This window comes from Rhea pennata, chromosome 2, assembly GCF_028389875.1.
Source record: "Rhea pennata isolate bPtePen1 chromosome 2, bPtePen1.pri, whole genome shotgun sequence".
NCBI lineage: Eukaryota > Metazoa > Chordata > Aves > Rheiformes > Rheidae > Rhea > Rhea pennata.
In genome coordinates this window covers 26,393,572-26,414,469 of record NC_084664.1, presented here as the reverse complement: position 1 = coordinate 26,414,469, position 20,898 = coordinate 26,393,572, and the positions used below count along the sequence as shown (strand labels likewise).

At 42.0% G+C, this 20,898-nt stretch overlaps 1 protein-coding gene across 4 annotated transcripts in view; it reads left to right on the top strand.

Annotated features, from left to right (window-relative positions):
* The first annotated feature begins 483 nt into the window (after positions 1-483).
* Positions 484-20,898, top strand: part of CDK6 (cyclin dependent kinase 6) — a 123,929-nt gene continuing 103,514 nt past the window's right edge. Inside the window, exons 1-2 of one of the 4 annotated variants that reach the window (XM_062569123.1) lie at positions 484-815; positions 2,547-3,021. In XM_062569123.1, the coding sequence (XP_062425107.1) occupies positions 2,789-3,021 (233 nt within the window). In that variant the 5' untranslated portion in view covers positions 484-815; positions 2,547-2,788. Of the gene's footprint in view, positions 915-1,399; positions 1,482-2,219; positions 2,247-2,546; positions 3,022-20,898 lie in introns of those variants that run through there. The other 3 variants (XM_062569122.1, XM_062569124.1, XM_062569125.1) reach the window with 3 other exon arrangements.

The following is a 20,898-nucleotide window of genomic DNA, read 5'->3' as shown; positions in this document are numbered from 1 at the left end:
GCGGGCGCGCAGCGCCGAGCACGCCGCGCCGGGCCCCCGCGCCCCCCCCGCGCCCCCCGGGGCGCCCCGGGCCGGGCCGGGCCGGGCCGGGCCTGGCCGCTGCGCTCGCGGCGACCCTTGCGGTATGCGGCTGCCTTTGGCAGAGGCACATGAAGGATTTCATTGAGTGTGAAGACAGAGAGCAGAGACAGAAAGCAGAAGGAGGCGGCTGCAGCCTTTGTAGTCGGGGAGGAATGCGGAAATGTTGAAGCACTATGTCAAACTTTTTTGAAACGGGGTCAAGTCACATTCAGCCAGCGTGGGAAAGCAAGGGAAAAAAAAAAAAAAAAAGTTGAGGGGGGGGGGAGCAAGCTGCTGCTACTCGCAGACTGAGCAGAGGCCGAGCGAGCGAGCGAGGCAGAGAGCGAGCGGAGCCGGCGAGCGCCGCGCCGAGCCGAGCCGCGCCGAGCCGAGCCGCGCGGCGGCCCCGGGGCCGGCGCCCGACCCGCGGCGGCGGGCGCGGCGGAGCCGCTGGCGCGGGGCTCCCGGCCGCCGTTTTTATTCCGTTTTTTTTTTTTTTATATATATATATATATATATATAAAAATATATATTCCCCCCCCTTTTCGCCGGGCAGGGCGGGGGCGGCAGGAGCGGGCCGGGTGCGAGCTGCCTCGTGGGGAAGGTGCCGGCGGCGGGATGCGAGCCGCGGGCGGCCGCGCCGCGGAGCAGCTACCTGTGTGGCCCGGGCGGCCGCTGCCGGGACCTGCCGGAGACGTCGCCATGTGAAGGGGCAGACCCCGGCCGGCTCCACACCCCGCCTCGCTCAATGGGAGGTTTGTTTTAGGGAGGACTCACCCCCTCCCTCCCCACCCGCGGGGCCGAAGATTATTTGGGGATTTGGTGGCGGCGGAGGCAGCCGCGCCGCGCACCAGGTAACGCCGCGCCGCCCATGTGCTCCGCGGCCCCCCGCGCGGGTGGCCGCTGCCCCGCGGCGCCGCCCCCGCGCCGGCGTGGGGGCGCCCCACGCCCCGTGTCGGCGGCCGCGGGGGGGGGGGCGTGGAGGGGGGTGGGGACGGGAGGGGGCCGCAGCGGGGGTCCCTGCGCCCCAGCGCGGAGCTCGGCGCGGCCGCGGCCCCCCGCGCCCCCGGGCCGCGCGCGCGGTAACTTTCCACTGGGCGCCGCGGCCGCGCACACGCACACGCGTGTCGCCGCCGCCGCGGCCGCCGCCGGGGGGCGCCGCACGGCCCGGCCCGGCGCCGCCCGCCCCGCGCCCCCGCGGCGGCCGCGCGGGCGGCCCCGCGGGCAGGTGGCGGCGCGGCGCGGGGCGGCGCGGGGCGGCCGCTGGCGCGGGCAGCCCCGGCGGCGCGGCCGGAGGGCGGCGGGGCGAGGCGAGGCGAGGCGAGGCGGCGCCGCAGCTGGAGGAGCCGCTGGGGAAGGCGGCCGAGCGCCGGGCACGGGAGCTGGTCCGCGCGTTGCGCCTCTTCGCATCGCCGGCTGAGGTGTGAGAGCAGCGTGGGCTGCCGGCTTCGCGCGTGGGCTCTCCTCGGGGGGCCCCGGTGCCCTGCCTGCGGGGCTTCTGTCCCGCCGGGGTAAAAATGCAGCGTGGGAGCGGGTTGCAGTCGCAGCATCAGTGTATTAAAAGGGGAGGGGGAGGATCGCCGTGGAGCCGCGGTGAGGGAGCGCCAGCATTGCGCGCAGCTCTGCAGAAGGCGGTGATGAAACTGGGGCCAGAAGCAAGCTCTTCTGGTCTCCAGTCTCACGCGCTGTGGAGCAGACCACGCTGTGCTGGAGACTGTGCCCAGGCACATAGCACTCGGCGAAGGGCTGCCCGTCACACATCCAGGGATAGCAGTCGCCACGGCCAAAACTCTTGCGTGATCATAACTGCTGGAGTGTACATTTTGGAAAACACTTCAGCACGAATTACTCATTAGTATATTATTATTCTATATTCTATATATGTGTGTTTCTCCTTCCCACAGGCTCTTTGAGGCAGAGACTGGTCCCTTGCAATGTGTTTGTGCAGTGCCTAGCACGCTGGAGAGTAGATCGAGGCTGAAACTTCTAAGTGCTATAAATAAGTAATATAGCATGGAATATATTTCAAGGACTTCACCATGCAACACTGAAGAAAACTTTGAGCCCTACACTCCTGACATAAGTTCCTGGACAATAACTTCCTACCACACAAGCAGAGTTAGATCTGTTGGCCACATCTCAGGGGATATTAAGCCTGTTGGTCAGTAAAATCCCGAAGAGTGCAGGTGTGTGCTGTAGCCATCTGTGCAGACTGTGGTAGCTAGGCAGTGCTGTATCAGCCAGGCCAAGATGTTGATACCTTGTCTCCCTCATGGTTCATATCCTGTCCAGCTGTTCTTTTGCAGCATTTTTGCTTTGCAGGTAGCTGTCTTCTATATTGGCTTAATTTTCTCAGTTTTAAACCATGCAAAGTAATGAGGTAAACTGAAAGCACCAGAGCTGTGTGTGGCACAGCCGGAGGAGGAAGGCGGGAGGGGAGAGAACCCCAGGCCTAACTCACTTCTCTTGCTTGCTTTGTCCTTCAGATCTCCTTGGCTTTGTGCAGACGATGGTCCCCAAGACTGCATGCTAGCTCCTGGTGGCCGAGGCAGGAGGCACGTCGGGGCCGGGAGCAGAGGGTGAGGACTTCCTACTGCTCCTCGAGCAGAGGTGCCAGCAGCGTGGGCTATCTGCAGCACGAGCAACACACTAGTTTTCGGAAAGCAGGCGAGAGCGGGAGCCGCGCGTGAGGCACGCCAGGCGCAGGGGGAAGAGGAGCGGCGGCAGCATGGATAAGGACAGCACAAACCTGGCTGACCAGCAGTACGAGTGCGTGGCTGAGATCGGCGAGGGAGCCTACGGGAAGGTGTTCAAGGCCCGAGACTTGAAGAACGGAGGCCGCTTTGTGGCACTGAAGCGGGTGCGGGTGCAGACGAGCGAGGAGGGGATGCCGCTGTCCACCATCCGTGAGGTGGCGGTGCTGCGGCACCTGGAGACCTTCGAGCACCCCAACGTGGTCAGGTGAGGAACGGAGACGGGCGTCCTGCTCAGCAGGGACGTGCGTGGGAGTTTGGGTTCAGACGACTTTGTAGACGTGTGTAGATTATCACGTTGCACAGAAGCGGTAGCTGAAGAATTTATGCTTTGGGGGAAGATCTTGCAATTCAGCACTCTTTCGCCGTTACTGATTCCGCCAAGCGCTGGTGGCCGTGCTGCCAAAAGTGAGAAGGTACGAAATGGAGGCCTTGCCTTCAAGAGGGGGGCAGCAGCACAGCAGAGACCCCGAGTAAACGACCCAGGTCCTTGGACAGATGCTATCAGTGGTAACGCTGCCCCGCCATAAGCTGTTACGTTCTTACTTAACTAGGAAAGCCAAGCATGTCGTCTCTGGCTTAATTAAATGCTTTACTGAACTTTTTGGGTTGCAAAGAAGGAAGCACAGAATATGGAGGGAATTTTTTCTAAGGCTTTTTTTTTTTTTTTCCTGGAACATTGGAGGGAGGCATTTCCTGCTGTATTTACTTCTGGTTTTGTACTTCAGATTTACTACATGGTCACACCTTAGATTGACCAAAAGTTTTGGAAGATGGTTTTAGTACAGATTTCACTCCCAACCCCTAGCATCTTATGAGCATGTTTTTTTATTGCTCTGAACTTTAACAAATAAGCTTCACTCTGCAGATACCCAGATACACAGTAGTTTGAAACTGGTCTGCATCTAGGTGGTGATGCAGTATTAAGAAGACTATTTCTTGTTATTTATATTATTGTACATAGCAAAGGGAAAATATTTCATTCTTTACTAATACTAAGCCTCTTTCAGGCCTAGAGAAACATTCTGATGTCAGAGGTGATTTTCAAACTGGCTTGTAGCTGTGATCCTCGTGTTTGTTTTAAGGTCTGAGATGAGGGTTTTTATAAGAGCTGCAAGAGGAAAGGCAAGACAGGGAATATTTAAAGTGCAGAGCAAATAGCTAGAGATAAATTCATTTTCTTTTATTTCTTGGCAGTGTAATAGAACACTCTTATTTTTTCCAAATCTGAATGAACAAAGAGTATATATTCTGAAATAGGGAATGAGTTGGTAGAAAGTCATAGGTCTCCGCAATGAGCAATAGGATGCAGACAGCTGCTCACCCTTTTCCATTGCTAATCAAACAAATCCACTATTTGATTAATAACCATTATTTTGACTAGCACCTAGCAGTGCCAAAGGCTTAGTCAATAAATTTCAGAAGTGGTCATCTTAGCATGGGCAACATACCGTGTTTGGGCACTGAATCAAGTGACTTGGTTTACAGAGGAGCACGTACAACTTTCTTGGTAGTAGAGATAATTAAGAGTTCTTAAAATCTCTGAAATTCAGACCACTAATTTCTGAGAGTAACTGTAGATCTAGGCATCCAGGTTTAGACATTTATGTATTTGAAAATTGTACTCCTTATTTGGGAATAATTAAATATTACAATATATATGACTCTTTTGTCAGTGAGATCTTTCCAGATGAAGTAAAAGAATTTTTTTGAACAGCTTTCTAATCTTAAATTCAGCAAATTAATGAAAAATAAAATTTATGAAATGCTTATGCAGATGCAGGCTTGTTTTGTTTGGGCTTAAGTACATAGTATTACATAATATTGTATAAATATATTGCAGTTTAAAATATTTTTATGAGTTTGAATGAAAATTCATTATCTGCAAGCAGCAAGTATTGAGAATGTAGTTTCAGTATAGAAATCTCTGACACTGTTCCCAGGTCCTAATAGTGTTGTTGTGAAGCCTGGAGCATTTGCTACAAGCAGCATTTCAGACACGAGGGGCTGGGTTGTTACGTATCAGGATGCGTAGGATCTTGGCTGCACACCTTTTGCAAAAACCGACGGGGAATAAAAGAAGCAATTTCAAACATCATCTCTTCCAAAATGGAAGGAATGCTATTTAAAAACTGTTGTGCATATTTGTAATCTGTAGAGCAGGTGAAGTTAGAACTAGCATTTTGGAATGTTTGAAATTATTTCCTTGTGATGAAAAGTTACTTGAACCAGTTTAAATGCCTCAGTTCTGTTACAAAATATGGTAGAAGAGTTTGCAATTTATTATGATTAGGGGACTATTTTTGTGGTATGTAAATATATTCAGAAAAGGGTATACTGTAAATGAGGAGCTGGAGTTTCAGGCAGCTGACCTAGCTACACTCAATTACCGAACATAATTTGCTTACAAAAATGTTCATTGTGCCTGCATTCTGGAAATTGGTATCATGGCAAGGTTAGTAAATGTAAGTAATGGCATATGCATTGTCTAAGTACTGTATTAAAAGATACATCACTTTCAGAGCACTAGAATGAAAACACAAATATAGGAAATGAGTTTTTTTTTTGAAGAAAAAAATCTGGATTTTTTTTCAGAATATTACAGACAACCAGCTTGGGACAAATAAGTGAGAAATGCAAATATAATGTAGAGTCTGTTATCTCTGAGTAATGACATGTGTGATCCACAAGTTGTTCAGTGCAAACCAATAGTCACCCTGTGAGTCAAAATTTAGACAAACTTGAAATAATTGAGGCACATATGATCTGTGCTGCTGAGAGATCTTGGCTGTGACATCAGTTGATAGCAACTGCAGTAATCACAGACCACATCTAGGTGTGCTAGAGTGGTAGAATTGGGCTTTTCCAGAGAATATAGTGAGGAGCTGAGAAATCCAGGGCTTTTCTGTCCCCAAGAAGTGGTGTTGAATGTGAAGAATAGTTTGATGAGGAAAAGACTCAACTCTTGCTAGGTAGAGGTGTAGCTCCATGGTTTGTTGGTGATGGAGCCATGATGCAGGACCAGCAGCTGGCCCAGGATGGTCAGAGTGGGCTTAGATTCCCCTCCTGTGAGATCCTGAAAAATTCTTAGTGCCAAAACTGGTTTTAGTGCTTGTCATTGGGGTTGGAAAAGAATTTTCTTCCTAAAGTAGAAGTGTCTAAATAGTCTAGAATAAATATTGAAAATATATTTATCGTATTTTTTTCATGCTACTCCTTGCTAGTTATTAGATCTTTGGGCTTCTATCAAAGTCTGTCATTTCCATAGTAATGCAGTGAACCAGCATCATTACTTTCCAACAATAGAGAGTGAAGTTGGTTAAGAGCTTGCTGCAAAATCAAACAAAAAGAGATGCTAGATTAGAAGAGAAAAAAAGTCTATTCTTCAGCAGAAAAGTGATGGTAGGAAAAGTCTCTGAACACTGAGCGTAAAGGGAGTAAGGGTTGGTGGATTGATCCAGAATTTCATCAAAAACAACATACGGAAACACATAAAGAAAGTGCAGTAAAAAGGATAATTTATTTGTACTTATAATAGTCTCCTGTTCACATTTGCTCTTTTTTAAAGTTGCCTAAGTCAGCACACCTTAGTCTGTTTTACTTACCTTAACAAAATAGAACAAAAAAATAGTTAGTCTTCAAGAACAAATGCAACTGTGAATTGCTCTAAAATGAAGTATGCTGTGGATTATGAAATGGCCCATGTAACTGGAAGGCTGACCAAGGTGCTCCTCTAGCTCATCTTTCAGATAATACGATGAAATGCTTTGTTAAAACTTTACTCTGTACAGTAGTTAAATCTGGCAAAAATTGGTCCAGCACTTATGTAATTTAGTGCTCTTCTCTTTGGGAAGAAATGAAATATATGTAGACAAAGGACAGACTTTGCCAGGAATAAATGACATATTAGATTCAGGAAATTCCTGTGTGTAAAACTGGGAGTATTCCCTGCTGTAATATATCTGTAAAAATTCTTCTTGTGATTTTAATGTTAAAGTCAGCACTGTATTGTGTCTATTTTATATTTCTCCTGATGGTAATCAGATGAATAATTTTCCTCTAATGTTAATCGCCCATCAGACTGAGTTTGCACTCTAGGAAGGTAGTATCAAGGGATACTGTAATTCTTGCAGTGTTTGTTTTCTAACACATATGTATACATTCAGCAGTTCCGCTAGTGTTGAACCTTAAGCAAATCAAGCAAAACTGCAAAGCTCTGTATTTTTGCTTCCTGGCACATACGTTTTTTGATAAGTCTAACTTTTTTAGTATTCCTCTGGGTTAGTAGGTCTTATATTTTAAAACAACCAGAATCGTGTTAGAATATAACCTATTAGAATGTAATCTGACCTGGGATATTATTTCAAAGATAAGCATTAGAAGTCTTGCAATTCAACAACATAATGATTGCCATATAATAAGGAATTTAAAATCATAGTTCTCTCCTTTTTGTTAACTTGCAGAATGGGTAGCCCAGATAAATGACTTCTATTCAACATAATGGTCTACCTGGCTGAAAGCATATTTATTCCTCAATCTGTTTGATATAGGGAGAAGTCTGTAGGAAACCCAATAATTATGAGCATTCATTAGCACAATTCTGCAGTGTTCAACATTTTATGTTACTTTATATCTGATGAAATATAAATGCTACTGTGAACTGCGCTGTGCAGTACAGCTGTATGTTGTTTTCTCCCTACTTTTGCAGTCCGGTGATCCTCACCTCTTATCTTCTGCTTTGCACATGGGTGTTTCACGGAGCGCACCAACTGATTCCCTTGGCAGGGAAACCTGAGTGTGGCAGCCAGAGGCTGGTGCATACTTGACTCCCGTCCCACACTGTGCACAGACATAAAGACCAGCTCTTGACTTTGCTCAGGGTCCCAGAAGGTGCTTCAAACTGCACATACTAAGATGGAGGTATCTTTCTCCCAGTGTCTTAAAATCCTCCATCTAACCTGATAGAGAGAGCATTCAGAATATATATGTAGTAACTCATCAGTGCAGAGCAAAATGCTTTTGCAAAGCAATTTCAAACTGTAGTTGTTCGCTTCACATTCAGATTGTATGGGAACTTAAAATGGGAGAAGAATTTCAAAATGCGGTAGCTGGTTTTGTTTCTCTTTCCAGCATGTGGTAATTTTGATATTGGCTTTATTTCTGTACTGCTAATAAGTCTGGAGGATGATCTCAAATGACTGAGGTGTTCCAACCCTTGAAGTGAAGCATTTCTATTTTAGGGGGCGTTTGTCTCCAGTGAATTCTGCTTCCTTCCTCACTTCCTTTTTCTGCCAAGCTAATGTTAAACTTCTAGTGTATGACATCATTCCTGCAGAGCAACAGCGCGCAATGCAGTTTATTTTTGTATAGTACCATTTATATGGCATGTGACAAGCCCCTGGAGAGAAGGACCTGGATACCTTTACACTGTTAGGTACAGGGATTATCATGCACGCTGAAGGAGTAAAATAAACTGCAGAGATAAAGTGAGGCAGAAGAGCAGAAACTTGAGACTTAAAAACTGCCAGGGTTAAAGGAATTATTGTGGCAGATTAATCTCAATTAAGATACAAGAGGTGGATGAATAATAGGAAGGAAAAACTAAGTGAGCTTCAGAGTCAATTTTAGTCTAACACAAACAGGGTAGTCTTCAAGATGAGATTTGAAGAGAGAAATGCCTTGGCGGAGAGAGGAATTTCCAGGCTCAGGAGCAGTGCGAGAGCATGGGAGATGCTCCTTTGCTTCAAAGAGTGCGGGGGGGGGGGGACCCTGCCAGCCCACTGGGGAGGGAGACAGGGCTCGCCTGGAGAGATGGTGTCTGCAACGGCAAGAGAGCCAGGGGCAATGAGGTGGCCAATGCTGGATGGGGTTTGATGGTAGGTAGGATTTGGAGGAGTTTGTTAAGCTGCTGGAGGATGCTGTGAAGTGACTGCGCGTGAATGCTGGCCTGTAGTCACCTATTTGCAACCCTACAGTGCAGAGAAAAAGCATATGCAGGGAAAATAAGCAATGTCCTTACTGTTCATATTGATGCTTTATTAGTAATGGATGTGGTGATTTAGTTTGAATACATGATCCACCAGAAACAGGACAAGATAAGAGTATGTTGGAAAGGAAAGGTTGACTATAGAGTAGTGTTTTAAGCCCTAGGAAATTCATTTTCTGGAGTGAATACAAGCTTTCTTCAAAAAGCATTATGCTCATGCTGAATCTAAGCTTTCTATAAAAAACAGGTTTGCAGTCTTGGTGTGAGTCAATGTTAGCCGTTTTAGATCACGTGCAGCGCTCCCTTCCTCCTGCAATTCCGCGGATGGCTCTGTGCTGTTCTTGGCGAGACGCAGTCTCCCTGCGTGCCGGCCGGAATAAAAGCCAGCCCGTTTGGCCACAGTCAGCGCTGATGACAGTCTGCTACTGCCTGACGAAGTCCTGAGAGCAGGTAGGCGTCCACGGGTTAGTGGCTTGGGGCACAGGATTGAAAGCTGAGCCGTGGAAAGAGCAGGACGGCAGATGCTCCATCCCAGCAAGCAGGGGTAGGGGTGAGTTAACGGGGACTTCCCGGGTTGCTTCGTGGAACCTCGATGCCTACGGAGGTGTGGAGTAGAGCAGAGAGAAGGAAAGAATGAACGATCCTTCCCAGGGGCTTGAAAGAAAGTAGGCTGTAGGCTGCCACTTAGCTGTGTCCTAAATGAGTCACTCAGGTACCCTCAGTGGGATTCAAGTAATTGTTTGAAGTTTGTCACATAAGTTAGTGCCTTATCAAACAGGAGTAGATACAGTGTTGAGTATGCGCTGCACTTTGAAGTTCTGAATAGGGCTCAGGGACAACACAGTGATTGGGACAATACACATAAGGATATGAATCACAGATACCAATTCTTGTATTGCATCAACTGGAGCATTAGTTCTAGAGAAATCTCTTAAAAGTTCAAACAAATCATGTGGAATAAATAGTATAATTATCTTGATAGAGCAGAAAGACTGTGTACAGTAACACAAATTTGGCATTGAGAATGGTTGTTATACATGTCTATCTTTGACTAACTTAGTAATTCTTACTTGATTTAATTCTGTCCTGAAGTTTTAATATTAAAGTTCCATAAAATACAGAGTTTCATAACCCTAAATCAAATACAAGTTGCTATTCATATCAGAAAATTGTGGCTGTATGTAGAGCATTTGGTTTTTACTCTTCACGCTCTGTGTGAAATCTGATTGGTTTCCAGTTTTGCCAAAGAAGAGGATTCTTAATAATCTCGCAAATTGCCATAAGATAACTGTGCTCTTATATGCATATACATATAACTAAGCCCTTTCTTTTGTTCATAAGAAAGGAAATTTTTCCTCATATCAATTCTTCACATTAATATCTTTCTTTTATTCTCAAAAATACTTTAAATTAGAAGGGCATGATTACTTACAAGGTATACTTTAAACTAAAAAAAAATTTTTCTTTTTAATAGATGAACTGATTTAGACTTTTCCAATGCCAGTTTGAGAGGTTTTTGATAGTAAGGCCATCAAATAGTGGAAATGCGACTGTTGACTTCCATGATGTTCCAAAATACATCACGACAGTGCATTCAAATTATTCTATTAATTGGCCTATTTACTTATTTACCTGTATGTTCCTTAGAACACTTTTCTCATCCTTAAAAAAAGGTGCACAGAGAAATATTCTTCTAAATAAGCATTTAAAACCGTGCCTTAAGTTTTTATAAAGCCCAGTTGTGTTTTCTGTAGGCAAAATGCATACTGTATTACATAAGTAATAAGAAACTATTCCATATGAAGCCTCAGATGTCTTTTCAGTATTTTAGAGGAAGAGGGGTCTATCCCTAAGAAGCATCCCAAATAATTTTAGGACCAGGTGCTGATTTCAATTACTGAAATGAAGGCTGTACTGGTATGTGTCAGTTTGCTGATACTAGTGGAGTTGCTTTGGGATAGATTTCCCTTGGCATATCTTGAAATCAGTTTACAAACTTTGTACTAAGTTCCCTGTTGTTTTAAAAGCATTCATGCTAACACTGACTAGAGATCACTCTGGTTTATCATAAACAGGTAATTTGTCTTTTCTTAGTAAAAGAAAATAAAACGTAATTCAATTATGAATTCATCTTTGTAGGAATTTCCCATACTTAATGATTAAAAACCCCGTTCTAATGCAGATGAATCATACTAAGCTTAAATGAAACTTACTGAGTTTGGACTTTTGCAACATTAGTCAGTGCAGAATGTTACATGTTTTGATAGAGATACAGAAAGGAAGTGAGAAATAGAATGGAAAAGTCTATGCGAGTTTTTCTTCTCTCTTATAAGAAGTTTTGGCTAGCCTTGTAGTGTCTGTTTGAAGTACGGTCACTACGATAAATGCCTCAAGGTGTCTGTTGCTGTTTAATACCCGTCAGAGACTTCCTTTCTCCCCGAGCTCAGTTAATTATGAGCTGGAAGTGCCGGTACTTTGTTTGCTGTTCGTAAGCGAGCGTGTTCCTCGGAGCTCTCAGTGAGCGCAGTTGCTCGCTGCGCTGATGCTTTTGTTCCCCTTCGTCCAGGGAGCCGGCACCGTACTGTAAGGAGAGAATTCTATCACTATTTTTTTCACATTTGATGTGGTATTTTGCATACAGCTGCAGAGTAGACAGTTACCTTTGAAAGGAACATTTGGCTGGTTTAATTTGATTAGAGCAAACCACCTCAATCATTTCTGAACTAAGACCGTTTTCATTTTGACTTGGCAATGGGAGTTGGGAATGTACTGACTGTACTTAGAGAGGCGGGGGAGTGCTAGTTTGGATACACATCTAACTCTGACACAAAACAAGCTTAGAGGACTTCGCGCACTCTGCCCCTTCCCCACAAATAGGGAGGGCGGTGAAATCCTTTGCTACCGCATTTGACTTTCACCTATTATGGCAAGGAATCATGATCAGTCACTGTGAATGTTTCTCCAAGAAGCTGGAAAAACTTAGCAGGATTGAAATGCATCATCATACGTTTTAAAATATATTTTAAAATGTGTTTAAAAAGCACATGCAGAGTTAGATATAGGATATGAGAGTCTTCTGTTTACAGCAAACTTAAAACCCCCTAGCAAGAGCATTTTGAGTAAAGATGTGATAAATTGCAACTTATAAATGTGGTGAATTTCTCGTAGGAAAGGTGTATCAATATTAAAATTCTGTCATTTTTAGAAACTCCTAGTACAATTCCCCCCTATTCTGCCATTCCTCTAGCTTTCTTTTCTTACCCCTTTCTCCATCATAGAAATACAAATATATTACCAAAGTATTATATATTACTTATTAAAGATTAAGAATCTTAAGATTTACAGTATTATCTATTCTTTTTGTTCTCACTGGCAACCAAATCATTTTCATAGAAAAGCCCTTGTGACTATCTAGAATATCGATGTGTCTTACAATAAAGTTTAATGAATTGGCAAATGCCAACCCTTCAATCGATTAGGCCTGCATGGCATTCTCCAGAAAAGTGTATTACGACCTTTAAGCTCTCTGACTTTGCATTAGTAGATTATTGTATTTAGAATATTTTAGTCAGAAGATTACAATTGAAGGAAAATCTTTAGGCTATTCTTGTGTTATGTTCTGGAAAACAATAAAAACCATAAATCATTCATCTATGTGAGCAACTTAACATACATTACTAATGAGGGAACTGTATTCACATCTTCCAGCTAATTCAAGAATACAGTTGTAAACTTAACGCTTGAGATTCTACTGATGAAGTTAACATGCATACAGTTAAAGTGATTTATATCACGCTGGTTGTTCAGATCACAAATTCCTGATGTTAAGATGAAAAATGCTTAATAGAGCAGGCAGTCTGTGCAGAACTCTTCTCTCAAGTACACACATTTGAGAATTTTTCATGCAGATTTTAGATCCACAGCTACTGAATTTATATATATATTTTATTTGCTGATAAGCAACTTAAAGTTTCTCCTGATCAATTTTTCCGCTCCCCTATCTTCCCTTTTAGCACCACAAATAACTCTTCTCTACCTTAGTATTACACTCTCAAATATTTGATGCGTGTCCCCAAGTAGTCACCTACAAATTGTAATTTATACAGTGCTGTACTTCACCCAGAACTCCATCCTACATCACAGATACAGTCATTTAAGTGATATATACATCTCACTACTTAAAGAAGAAATACCTACAATTAGGGACTTTTTGATTGCTGTACTTCATTAGAAAAAGGTATGTCTAACTTTTTACTCATTAGCACAGCAGAAGAACCTTTACTGTTGATTTCCAGCTTTCTTACTGACAGAGAAAGTCAATGACCTGCATTATTTTTCTCAACTAGGAGGTAGGTTACAAGGTGGATCTCATCTGATAATTTTTCTAACCTCATATTTTGTTTATATTTATGACCTTTATGACACTGAGATTGAACAGCATTTGCACTTTTAATTAGCGTATTGTTTATCCTTAGATAACCTTCTAGATTGTTAATGGAGATAGGCCTGCCACCAGTCATTGTGGTTTTCTCTTAGACCTCTCAATTTGTTGTCGTGATGTTCATCTCTGCTTTTTTTTAAAGGCTGAGCAACCAGTTTTGATCAAAGCAGTGATATCTATATCCAGGCAGGTTTGAATTAAGTGTTCCATTAAACTTCTAACATTTGCTATTTTCAAAATGGCCCAGACAAGTTAGTACTTCTGCAGGACGGAACATCTGTATCTTTTTATTCCACTGAATCCCATTCAGCACATTGCCTTTATGTTTGTAACTTCATTAGAAAAAGAGAGAGACAGAGAGTTACCTGGCATTAACTGCTATTGTGCTGCTTATTGTTCATGTTGTCTCAAGAAAGCTATTTTTTTAATTACTTTTTATTTTATTAGGTCTGATTAAAATATCTGTTAGGGATGACAGTTAAACAAAAGCAAATCTCTTTCCAGTTGCGAAATACAAGCAGAATTGAAAGAGAGACTATAGGAGACCACAGCAGTCCAAAACCAGAATAATTGCAAAAAAAGAGTTAGGTAACCCATTTGACTGAAAATGAAAGGTATTTGTGGCTATAGATGAAAGCCAGATAGGTGAATAACACTGATGGGGGAGTGTTTCCAGAAGATGTTTTAAATATATTGGAATGCTTCAGATTAATGGGATATTGTGATATCTGTAAGCAAATGCATTTCAAAGATTGCTTAGGTTTCAGTGAGCTGAGGCAGAGCAGTCAAGACCGTTCTGCAGAAACAAAGAGTAAGTTATAAAAAGCAAATAAACATGTAGGGTTGTTCTACCATCCTCTGGATCAGTGGAAGGATATTGAGCTTTAATTCTGGAAGAAGTTGGAAAGTCAACTAAATTTACTAAAACCGTAGGAAAGGACATTTTCAAACACTATTAACAAAGTGGACAAACAGGACACAGTTTAAAGAACAACTTACAGACCCCTTCAGTGAAGGAGCTATTCTTAAAGTACAAGGAAGAGAGATCATTCTATGCATAGTCTGAACTAACTTGCAGTAGTTGATTTAAGAAATTTTTACAGTCAAGCCACAATGTAATACTGGCCACAAGATAATTATATTTGATATCTTTGGAGAAGGGATGGTTCCAAAACTTGGTAATAACAATAGGCTTTAGAAAAGAGAGATTAAGAAAGAGGTAGTTAAAAAATCAAGAGGGAGGATATTAAAATGCTTAGATTTAGCATGGTAGCTGCTTAAATAGAGATTTGTAGCAGACATATATCCTTCCTTGGTGTGATACTCTGTCCAGTCATTGGAAATCCTAGCTACTGTTTTGGATCTGAAGCTTCTTTCTGGGTGCCAGATACAGGGTGCCTTAAACATATTTGTGCCTCTTTTGGTACCCCAGAGGAAAGTTCAAAGGGAGGCACCAAACTTTCTCCGTCCCCCTGGAGGCAAAGAAGATACACCTACCCACACATAAAAAAACTGAAACAGGAACACAAGATAAGAATTGTGAGCAGTCCTCTAACTTTAGCCATCAAAATATTAAGCGTATACCCAGTGATGATTTAGATTTTTCCATGGCAAATGGAGAGAGAGAATGTGCTTTCTGCTCATGATTCATCCTGGCCACCCTCAATACCTGCGCTGGGATAGAGTTGATTCCCCCTGGAAATGCCTTGTCTGGATGACCAGTACAGATTGGACTCCCAACTAATGTTAGATGAGATTAATGCCCGTTGGTTTGGTTCAAAAGTTTAAAGGTGGATAATGGAAACAGTAAATAAGAAAAGTTACAAAAGCAGATAGGAAATTATTTGGGGGTAGGAGAACAAGAAGCTGGTATTTAAATCAGGGGGCGCTTGGACTATCAGAAGTCAGAGGAGATAATCAATTAGCAAGTGAGTATTACAAGGAACCTTATTTTTCTATAGTATAGGGATTGTTGATAAGGGTTTGTAGAAGACACACTTTTTTTTATAAAGTAGCAAAAATGTACTCGTCTTAATAGCAGATTGTGGGTTTCTGTGAAATGTACTGACTTCAGACACTCAGTCTGCTTCTAGTTTGCGCTTGGCACTGAAGTACTAAAGGGAACAGGATGTAGCTGGAATGGGTAGTCACATCCTGGTTACCTCGTACCCAGTCTTGAACTCCAGCACACAGAAGTCATTTCGGTCGAAACTTGTTAATCTTTTCCAAGTGGAAGAATAGTTGAAGATGTGCATCAGAGACAGCCACTGCAAGTGGTTTACAGCATCTGTCAAAGGCTTCTCAAATGTTGAGTCTCTTTCCTAGTTTTCTCATTTTTCTTCACCCTGCTGTACTGGTCTAGTACAGCATTTGCCACTAAGTGGACTGATTTTCTCATTATTAACCATATTGTGATGCTACACATAGTTTTCCTTCATAAGTGCCTCAAATACCTTTAGAGCAAATTGCTTGATAATACAATTGCAAGTAATTGGAAAAAATCTGGTATCTAACTTATATTCTACTCTGAATTACCAAAAAGCTGAAGTCTTTGGTGATTGGTAGAGGTAATATAAATGTTATTTTGGAATAACGTTTTGCAATTTCGTTTTATTTTTTATCATCTCAAGACATGGCAGCTCACGTTGTTACTAGGTGATAGCCTGCAAAATTAAAATCAATCTATTCTGCTAACAGTTTTTTCTACTTAGCTTTCCAGGTTACAATGTTTTATGTCACATGCCTGTTGGAACTACTTCTTTCATAGCTTGAACAACAAAGCCTGAAAACAGTTTTTTTATCATGGAACTGTTAACAGAATATAACTCTAGCAAAGTAAATAAGTTGTTTTATTAAATTGTTTGGGTATGTATAATTGCCTGTGGATATGTATGTGGAAAACAAAAGCTACGAAAATCTCAAAATTTTACTACATTTATTCCAGGAAGTTCAGAATTATTATTATTGTAACATGGGTAAGGATTATTATACATGTAGAACTGCAGATAGTTTAAAATCTGGGCTTTAAAAGTGTCTGAATGAATTTTTTTAGTGAAATTTAAAAGACAAAATTGAAAGGGAGCGAGGGCAAGCCAGAAAAAATCATACCCAAAGCTAATTGTTTTTAAAAGTTACATGACATTGAAAATTGGAGCTTGGAACTAAAATGCCATCTCGTTCCTAAGTATAATAAAATAGTAAATCTTATTAAATGTATTCTGGAAGAAGTAAATAAAAATTATAAAGCCTGATGTGAGTGGCAAAGAGCCCAGGCAATATCCGAAAGAGTAAATATATAATGGCCCAGCCCAACAGGGGTTGTCAAATTTAGTAGCAGAGCTAATTTTTGAAACAGATTACTGTTTTCTTTCTGCCTGTGTACAGTAGAAATGTAATTTTTAAAGGCTTTGTGAAATATTTTGGTGATGGAATCATGATGTCTCCAATTAATATTGACCCTTTTTATTAAATTTTTCAAATCTTGTAAATAGACTCAACATATAGATGCCGGTTATGATGTTATAAAACCAAGAAATGTACGCATGAAAAGCAGCTTAGGAAAAACACCTGAAATTGTTACATTTATTGATGGAAAGTCACTTCAATTCTGTGATAGCTCACAAAGTTGCTGAATGGACCTTTATAAAAAATACTAACCAAGTCACTTCTAAGTGGAGACAGCTGGGGTCTATTTAATATCCTGTGTAAAATGGTAGGGGTCGACTTCCTGGAATAACTTAGGAGTTTCATTTCATGATTATCTTACTACGGGAGGGAAACCTGGGGTGGTGGTGAGACTCTTAAACTAAAACATGGCTTTAGGTAAAAGCGCTGAGGCCGTAGCTTTCGTTTGAGCTTCTGCATTTGGTGCGCGATGGTGGGACGCAATCCCTGCGAGCCCTGTGGCGTCTGGGAGAGAAGATGCTCCATGGATCGTTAGAAATGTCTGTTGGGCAGTTGCTTGCTTCTGCAGGCAGCTGGTTTCAGTATGTTCTTCCGATCCTCTGTTCTTGCCATTTAGGCGTTATCGACTACTGCAAGTCTGGTGATTCACAGTTATACTGAAGGCCCTAAATACCTACGTTGTTTTTTAATTTGGGACATTGGTCCCTAAATCACTTAATCTGTCTTGACAGTTTTATGACATCCTTTTTCCCTGTACAATTAATGCAGCCATATCTTTACTATCTAAGATTATATGTTTCCTTAATGTAGTCTCTGTATCCATTTGATTTAACTACTCTTGACTCCTTGATCTTAGAATTTTATTTCATTTTCTAACTCCTGTTATTCCATTGTACATTGGCCATATGGGTGAAACCGTATTCACCTTTGTAGACCAGTTCTGGTAGAAAATGTTCATAGATAGAAAAAAGTATCAATATATAGCACTAATGGTCAATCCAATGGCAGCTTTATATTAGAAGCCTGTGGTGACAGAGAATGAATTCTCTGCTCTCTGTGGAGAAGAAATGATCTTTCTATACCAGAGTGGCAGGAATGATTGAGGAAGTCAAGTAGCTTCATTGATAAATTGATAACTTTAATACTTGAGGCTGAGGAGTTAAACCAATAGAAACCTTTAAATGTTTATAAATAGTGAGGGGAAAACAGATTGGAAGAAGGCTAGAGGGACAGAGGAGAAGACGAGAGAGATGTGAAAATGAAGTAAAAGAAAAAGAAAAGTAGAGAAAAACCTGGCACAAAAATACAGGAGTTTTCAGCAGCAGATAAATTCTTTATATAAAATTACCTGTTACAATTTTATGATAAAATCTGGATATAAATAATGATGTCCAATGTGGTTAGAAATATGGCAGAAATTAGGCTTTTCTTTAGCTGCTTACATAAATGGAAGAATGGAGGTTTTCAAGGAGAGCTGAGAGCTCTGGATGGAAGCACATGATTAAAGAGAGGTAAAGCAAGAAGTCCTAAAATGAAGTTTGGGTAATTTTTTACGTTAGATAAAAAAGAGATGGAAATTGAAAAAACATAGTGTGTCACTGGAATAGACAAGCAGACAAAGGCCAAAAGAGGTTTCTGTAGAGTGCTGATTCTGCGGAGCCTTGCATGGCCCCAGCTGGAGACCATAGCGGTGGCAGGGCCTAAGTTTCTGTTCTACGTTGCAGAGCAAGGAGGTAAATAGGATGCTTCCAGGCTTTTGGGATGGGCTACAGAAAATAAGGGGGAGTAGAAGTTCTTCCTTCAGCCCTCCTTGTCTCTCAGTGTCTCCTTATTGTCTCTTGACTTATTGTTGGAATAAAACTAATTATATAAACAAGAACAAAAAGGCCACACAGGGTTAGAACAAAATCCATCTAGCCCAGGATTTTTTCAAACTAGAAAAGAGCAGATGGCTCAGGGAATGGAGCAAGAACAGGACAGACCTCAAGTGATGATAATTTCTAGCAAACTGAGACAGTGTCTACAGTTTTGCCACTGACTTGCTCTGTGACCTTAAGTGATCTGTGTCCTCTACTCTGCAAGCCCATGCAGCGCCTGCCCGGGGACATGAGCCAGCGCGGCCTCGCTCCCCAGCAGATGCCCGCTGGTGCCGTGAGCCAGCTGGAAGCTGCGTAGCTGCGTTAGCACTGCGGAGCCTCAGCCGTGGCGCTGCCCGGCCTCAGCTCCTCGTGCCTCCGGCTCAGCTGACACCGGCTGCGTGGATGAGGCAGAGCACGCTTTGCTTGCAAAGATTGCACAAATACACCTTGTTTTCATTTCCCTAAATGTGAAATTGTTTTAGCGCTCCAGGAACCAGACTTTTTTTTTGCAAGGTTTCTTATAGTTTGTTCAATTACTTCAGAAATGTGAAAGATGTGTTGTTGCAAATCAACTAAAATACAGTTTTTGTCATTTGTTTACATCTGACATGTGCCATCATTTACAAAATAATGAATTTATTCCAAAACTATCCTTGTATTAAAATATAAATCCTAATCTCATGATGCTAAAAGACACCCCAAAAGAAATAGCCGCCTTTACCCTGAAGTAATAAAACAGTCAAATAAAAATTATTGCCAGCTCAAAATACTACTAACACCTCATTTTCATTGCCAAACTCTGCAAATAATCTTTAATTTGTTTTCTTTTACATAAATGTGCAAGAGAGTAAAGGAAATACTTTAAAAGCTGTACAGCCTGTACAATACTTAACTCCGCATGCACTTCTTTAAATGACTGGCTCATATTATCATGTAAACTGGATGGAAAAAGAGGAAATATTTATTAGACAACTACCTGAAGAACTGGAGTATTCTACCTGACAATACATACTTCTAGAATTTTTCACCTGTTCTGGGAATTATTTTAAAACAAGACTGAAATGATGGGACGATCAAAGAGCACACACAGCCAGGAAAGCATAGCTGTGACCGCGCAGAGCCGAATGCAAGCCTTCCTGTGGAGAAATCCAGCCAGGAAGCTCCATTTTTAAGAACTTCTAAAATGCAGTGTCTTAACTTCTGACCAAATGTAATTTGCGTGGTAATAGAAATGAGGATCCCTCTTTATATATTGAGTGTTTAAGAGTAATTGCCTTCTGGCTGAATTTATTAAGCCAGAAAAATACTGTAAATTTGTATTGAAGATTTATTAGTCTCATTTATTTCTTTTCTGTAAAACATGAATATTAAACTGAATCCTGCGAGTTTGTCACAGGTGAAACTTTCACATTAAAGAAAGTTCTAGACCTGAGCCAAAGCCAGTTAAATATATGTACTAACTTCATTGGGTTTAGGTTCAGTCTCTTGTGTGCTGAGATTTTTAGGACTGATCAGGGCCTGTGGGGTAGAATGAATAGGTCAGAGCTTTTTTCAGTGTCTTTTTTTGACACCTCTCATTTCCTTTTAAGTTACTTGTGAGAAGAAATTAATATTACGTCTCTTCAAAAATCAATTGAACATAGCCTGGAATCCCACCAACTAAAATTACTTAATTATAGCCTCCCTAGGATAGAGTCCTCTCTCCTAAGCTCAGCTAAAATCAAGTGTCTGGTCTCAGTCAGTCATCTAGGCGTCCTTTTGCCAACAGGAAGAGAAAGTACCTCCACAGAGTTACTCAACCTACCTTCTTTTTTCCCTTGAGTATAGGGGAGGTCTGCACGATCACTTGGGCTAACCACCAAACTTCTGAACAGCTAAATTACAGGACGTACCTTTCTTTTGTGGAAGCTAAGGAGAGCGCCCAGCACTCCGTGGACTTCACTAGGCTGTTAATTTTTAATGGATAGCACTTGAGCTATCTGATGATGGATAGCCAAAGGAAGTCACATTCAGTGGAGTTGTCAGGGTTCTGCAATTCTTAACTCTGCCCTCTGCACATACTGGAATTTCTTTTAAGTATAACCTTAACTTTATATTGCCTTAGTTGTGATGCTTTGGTTTTAGAATAAATACCGACTCACTGTTGTGTTCTTTTTTTCCCCCTCCCCCAATTATGGTACTGACGTAAGAATATCTAACACTATACTGCTCCAGTTTCCTTTAAGAATACACAAAGAGGAACACAATGTTTAGGTGCATAAATCTGGCTACTTTCCAAATCCAGATCCTGTTTGTCTGTCCTTCTCTTGTGAGCAATTACAATTGTCGTTGGATTTTTGGAAATAATCACGTAGTGTCACTTATGGGCAGATGGGGAAATGATTCCCTGGAGAT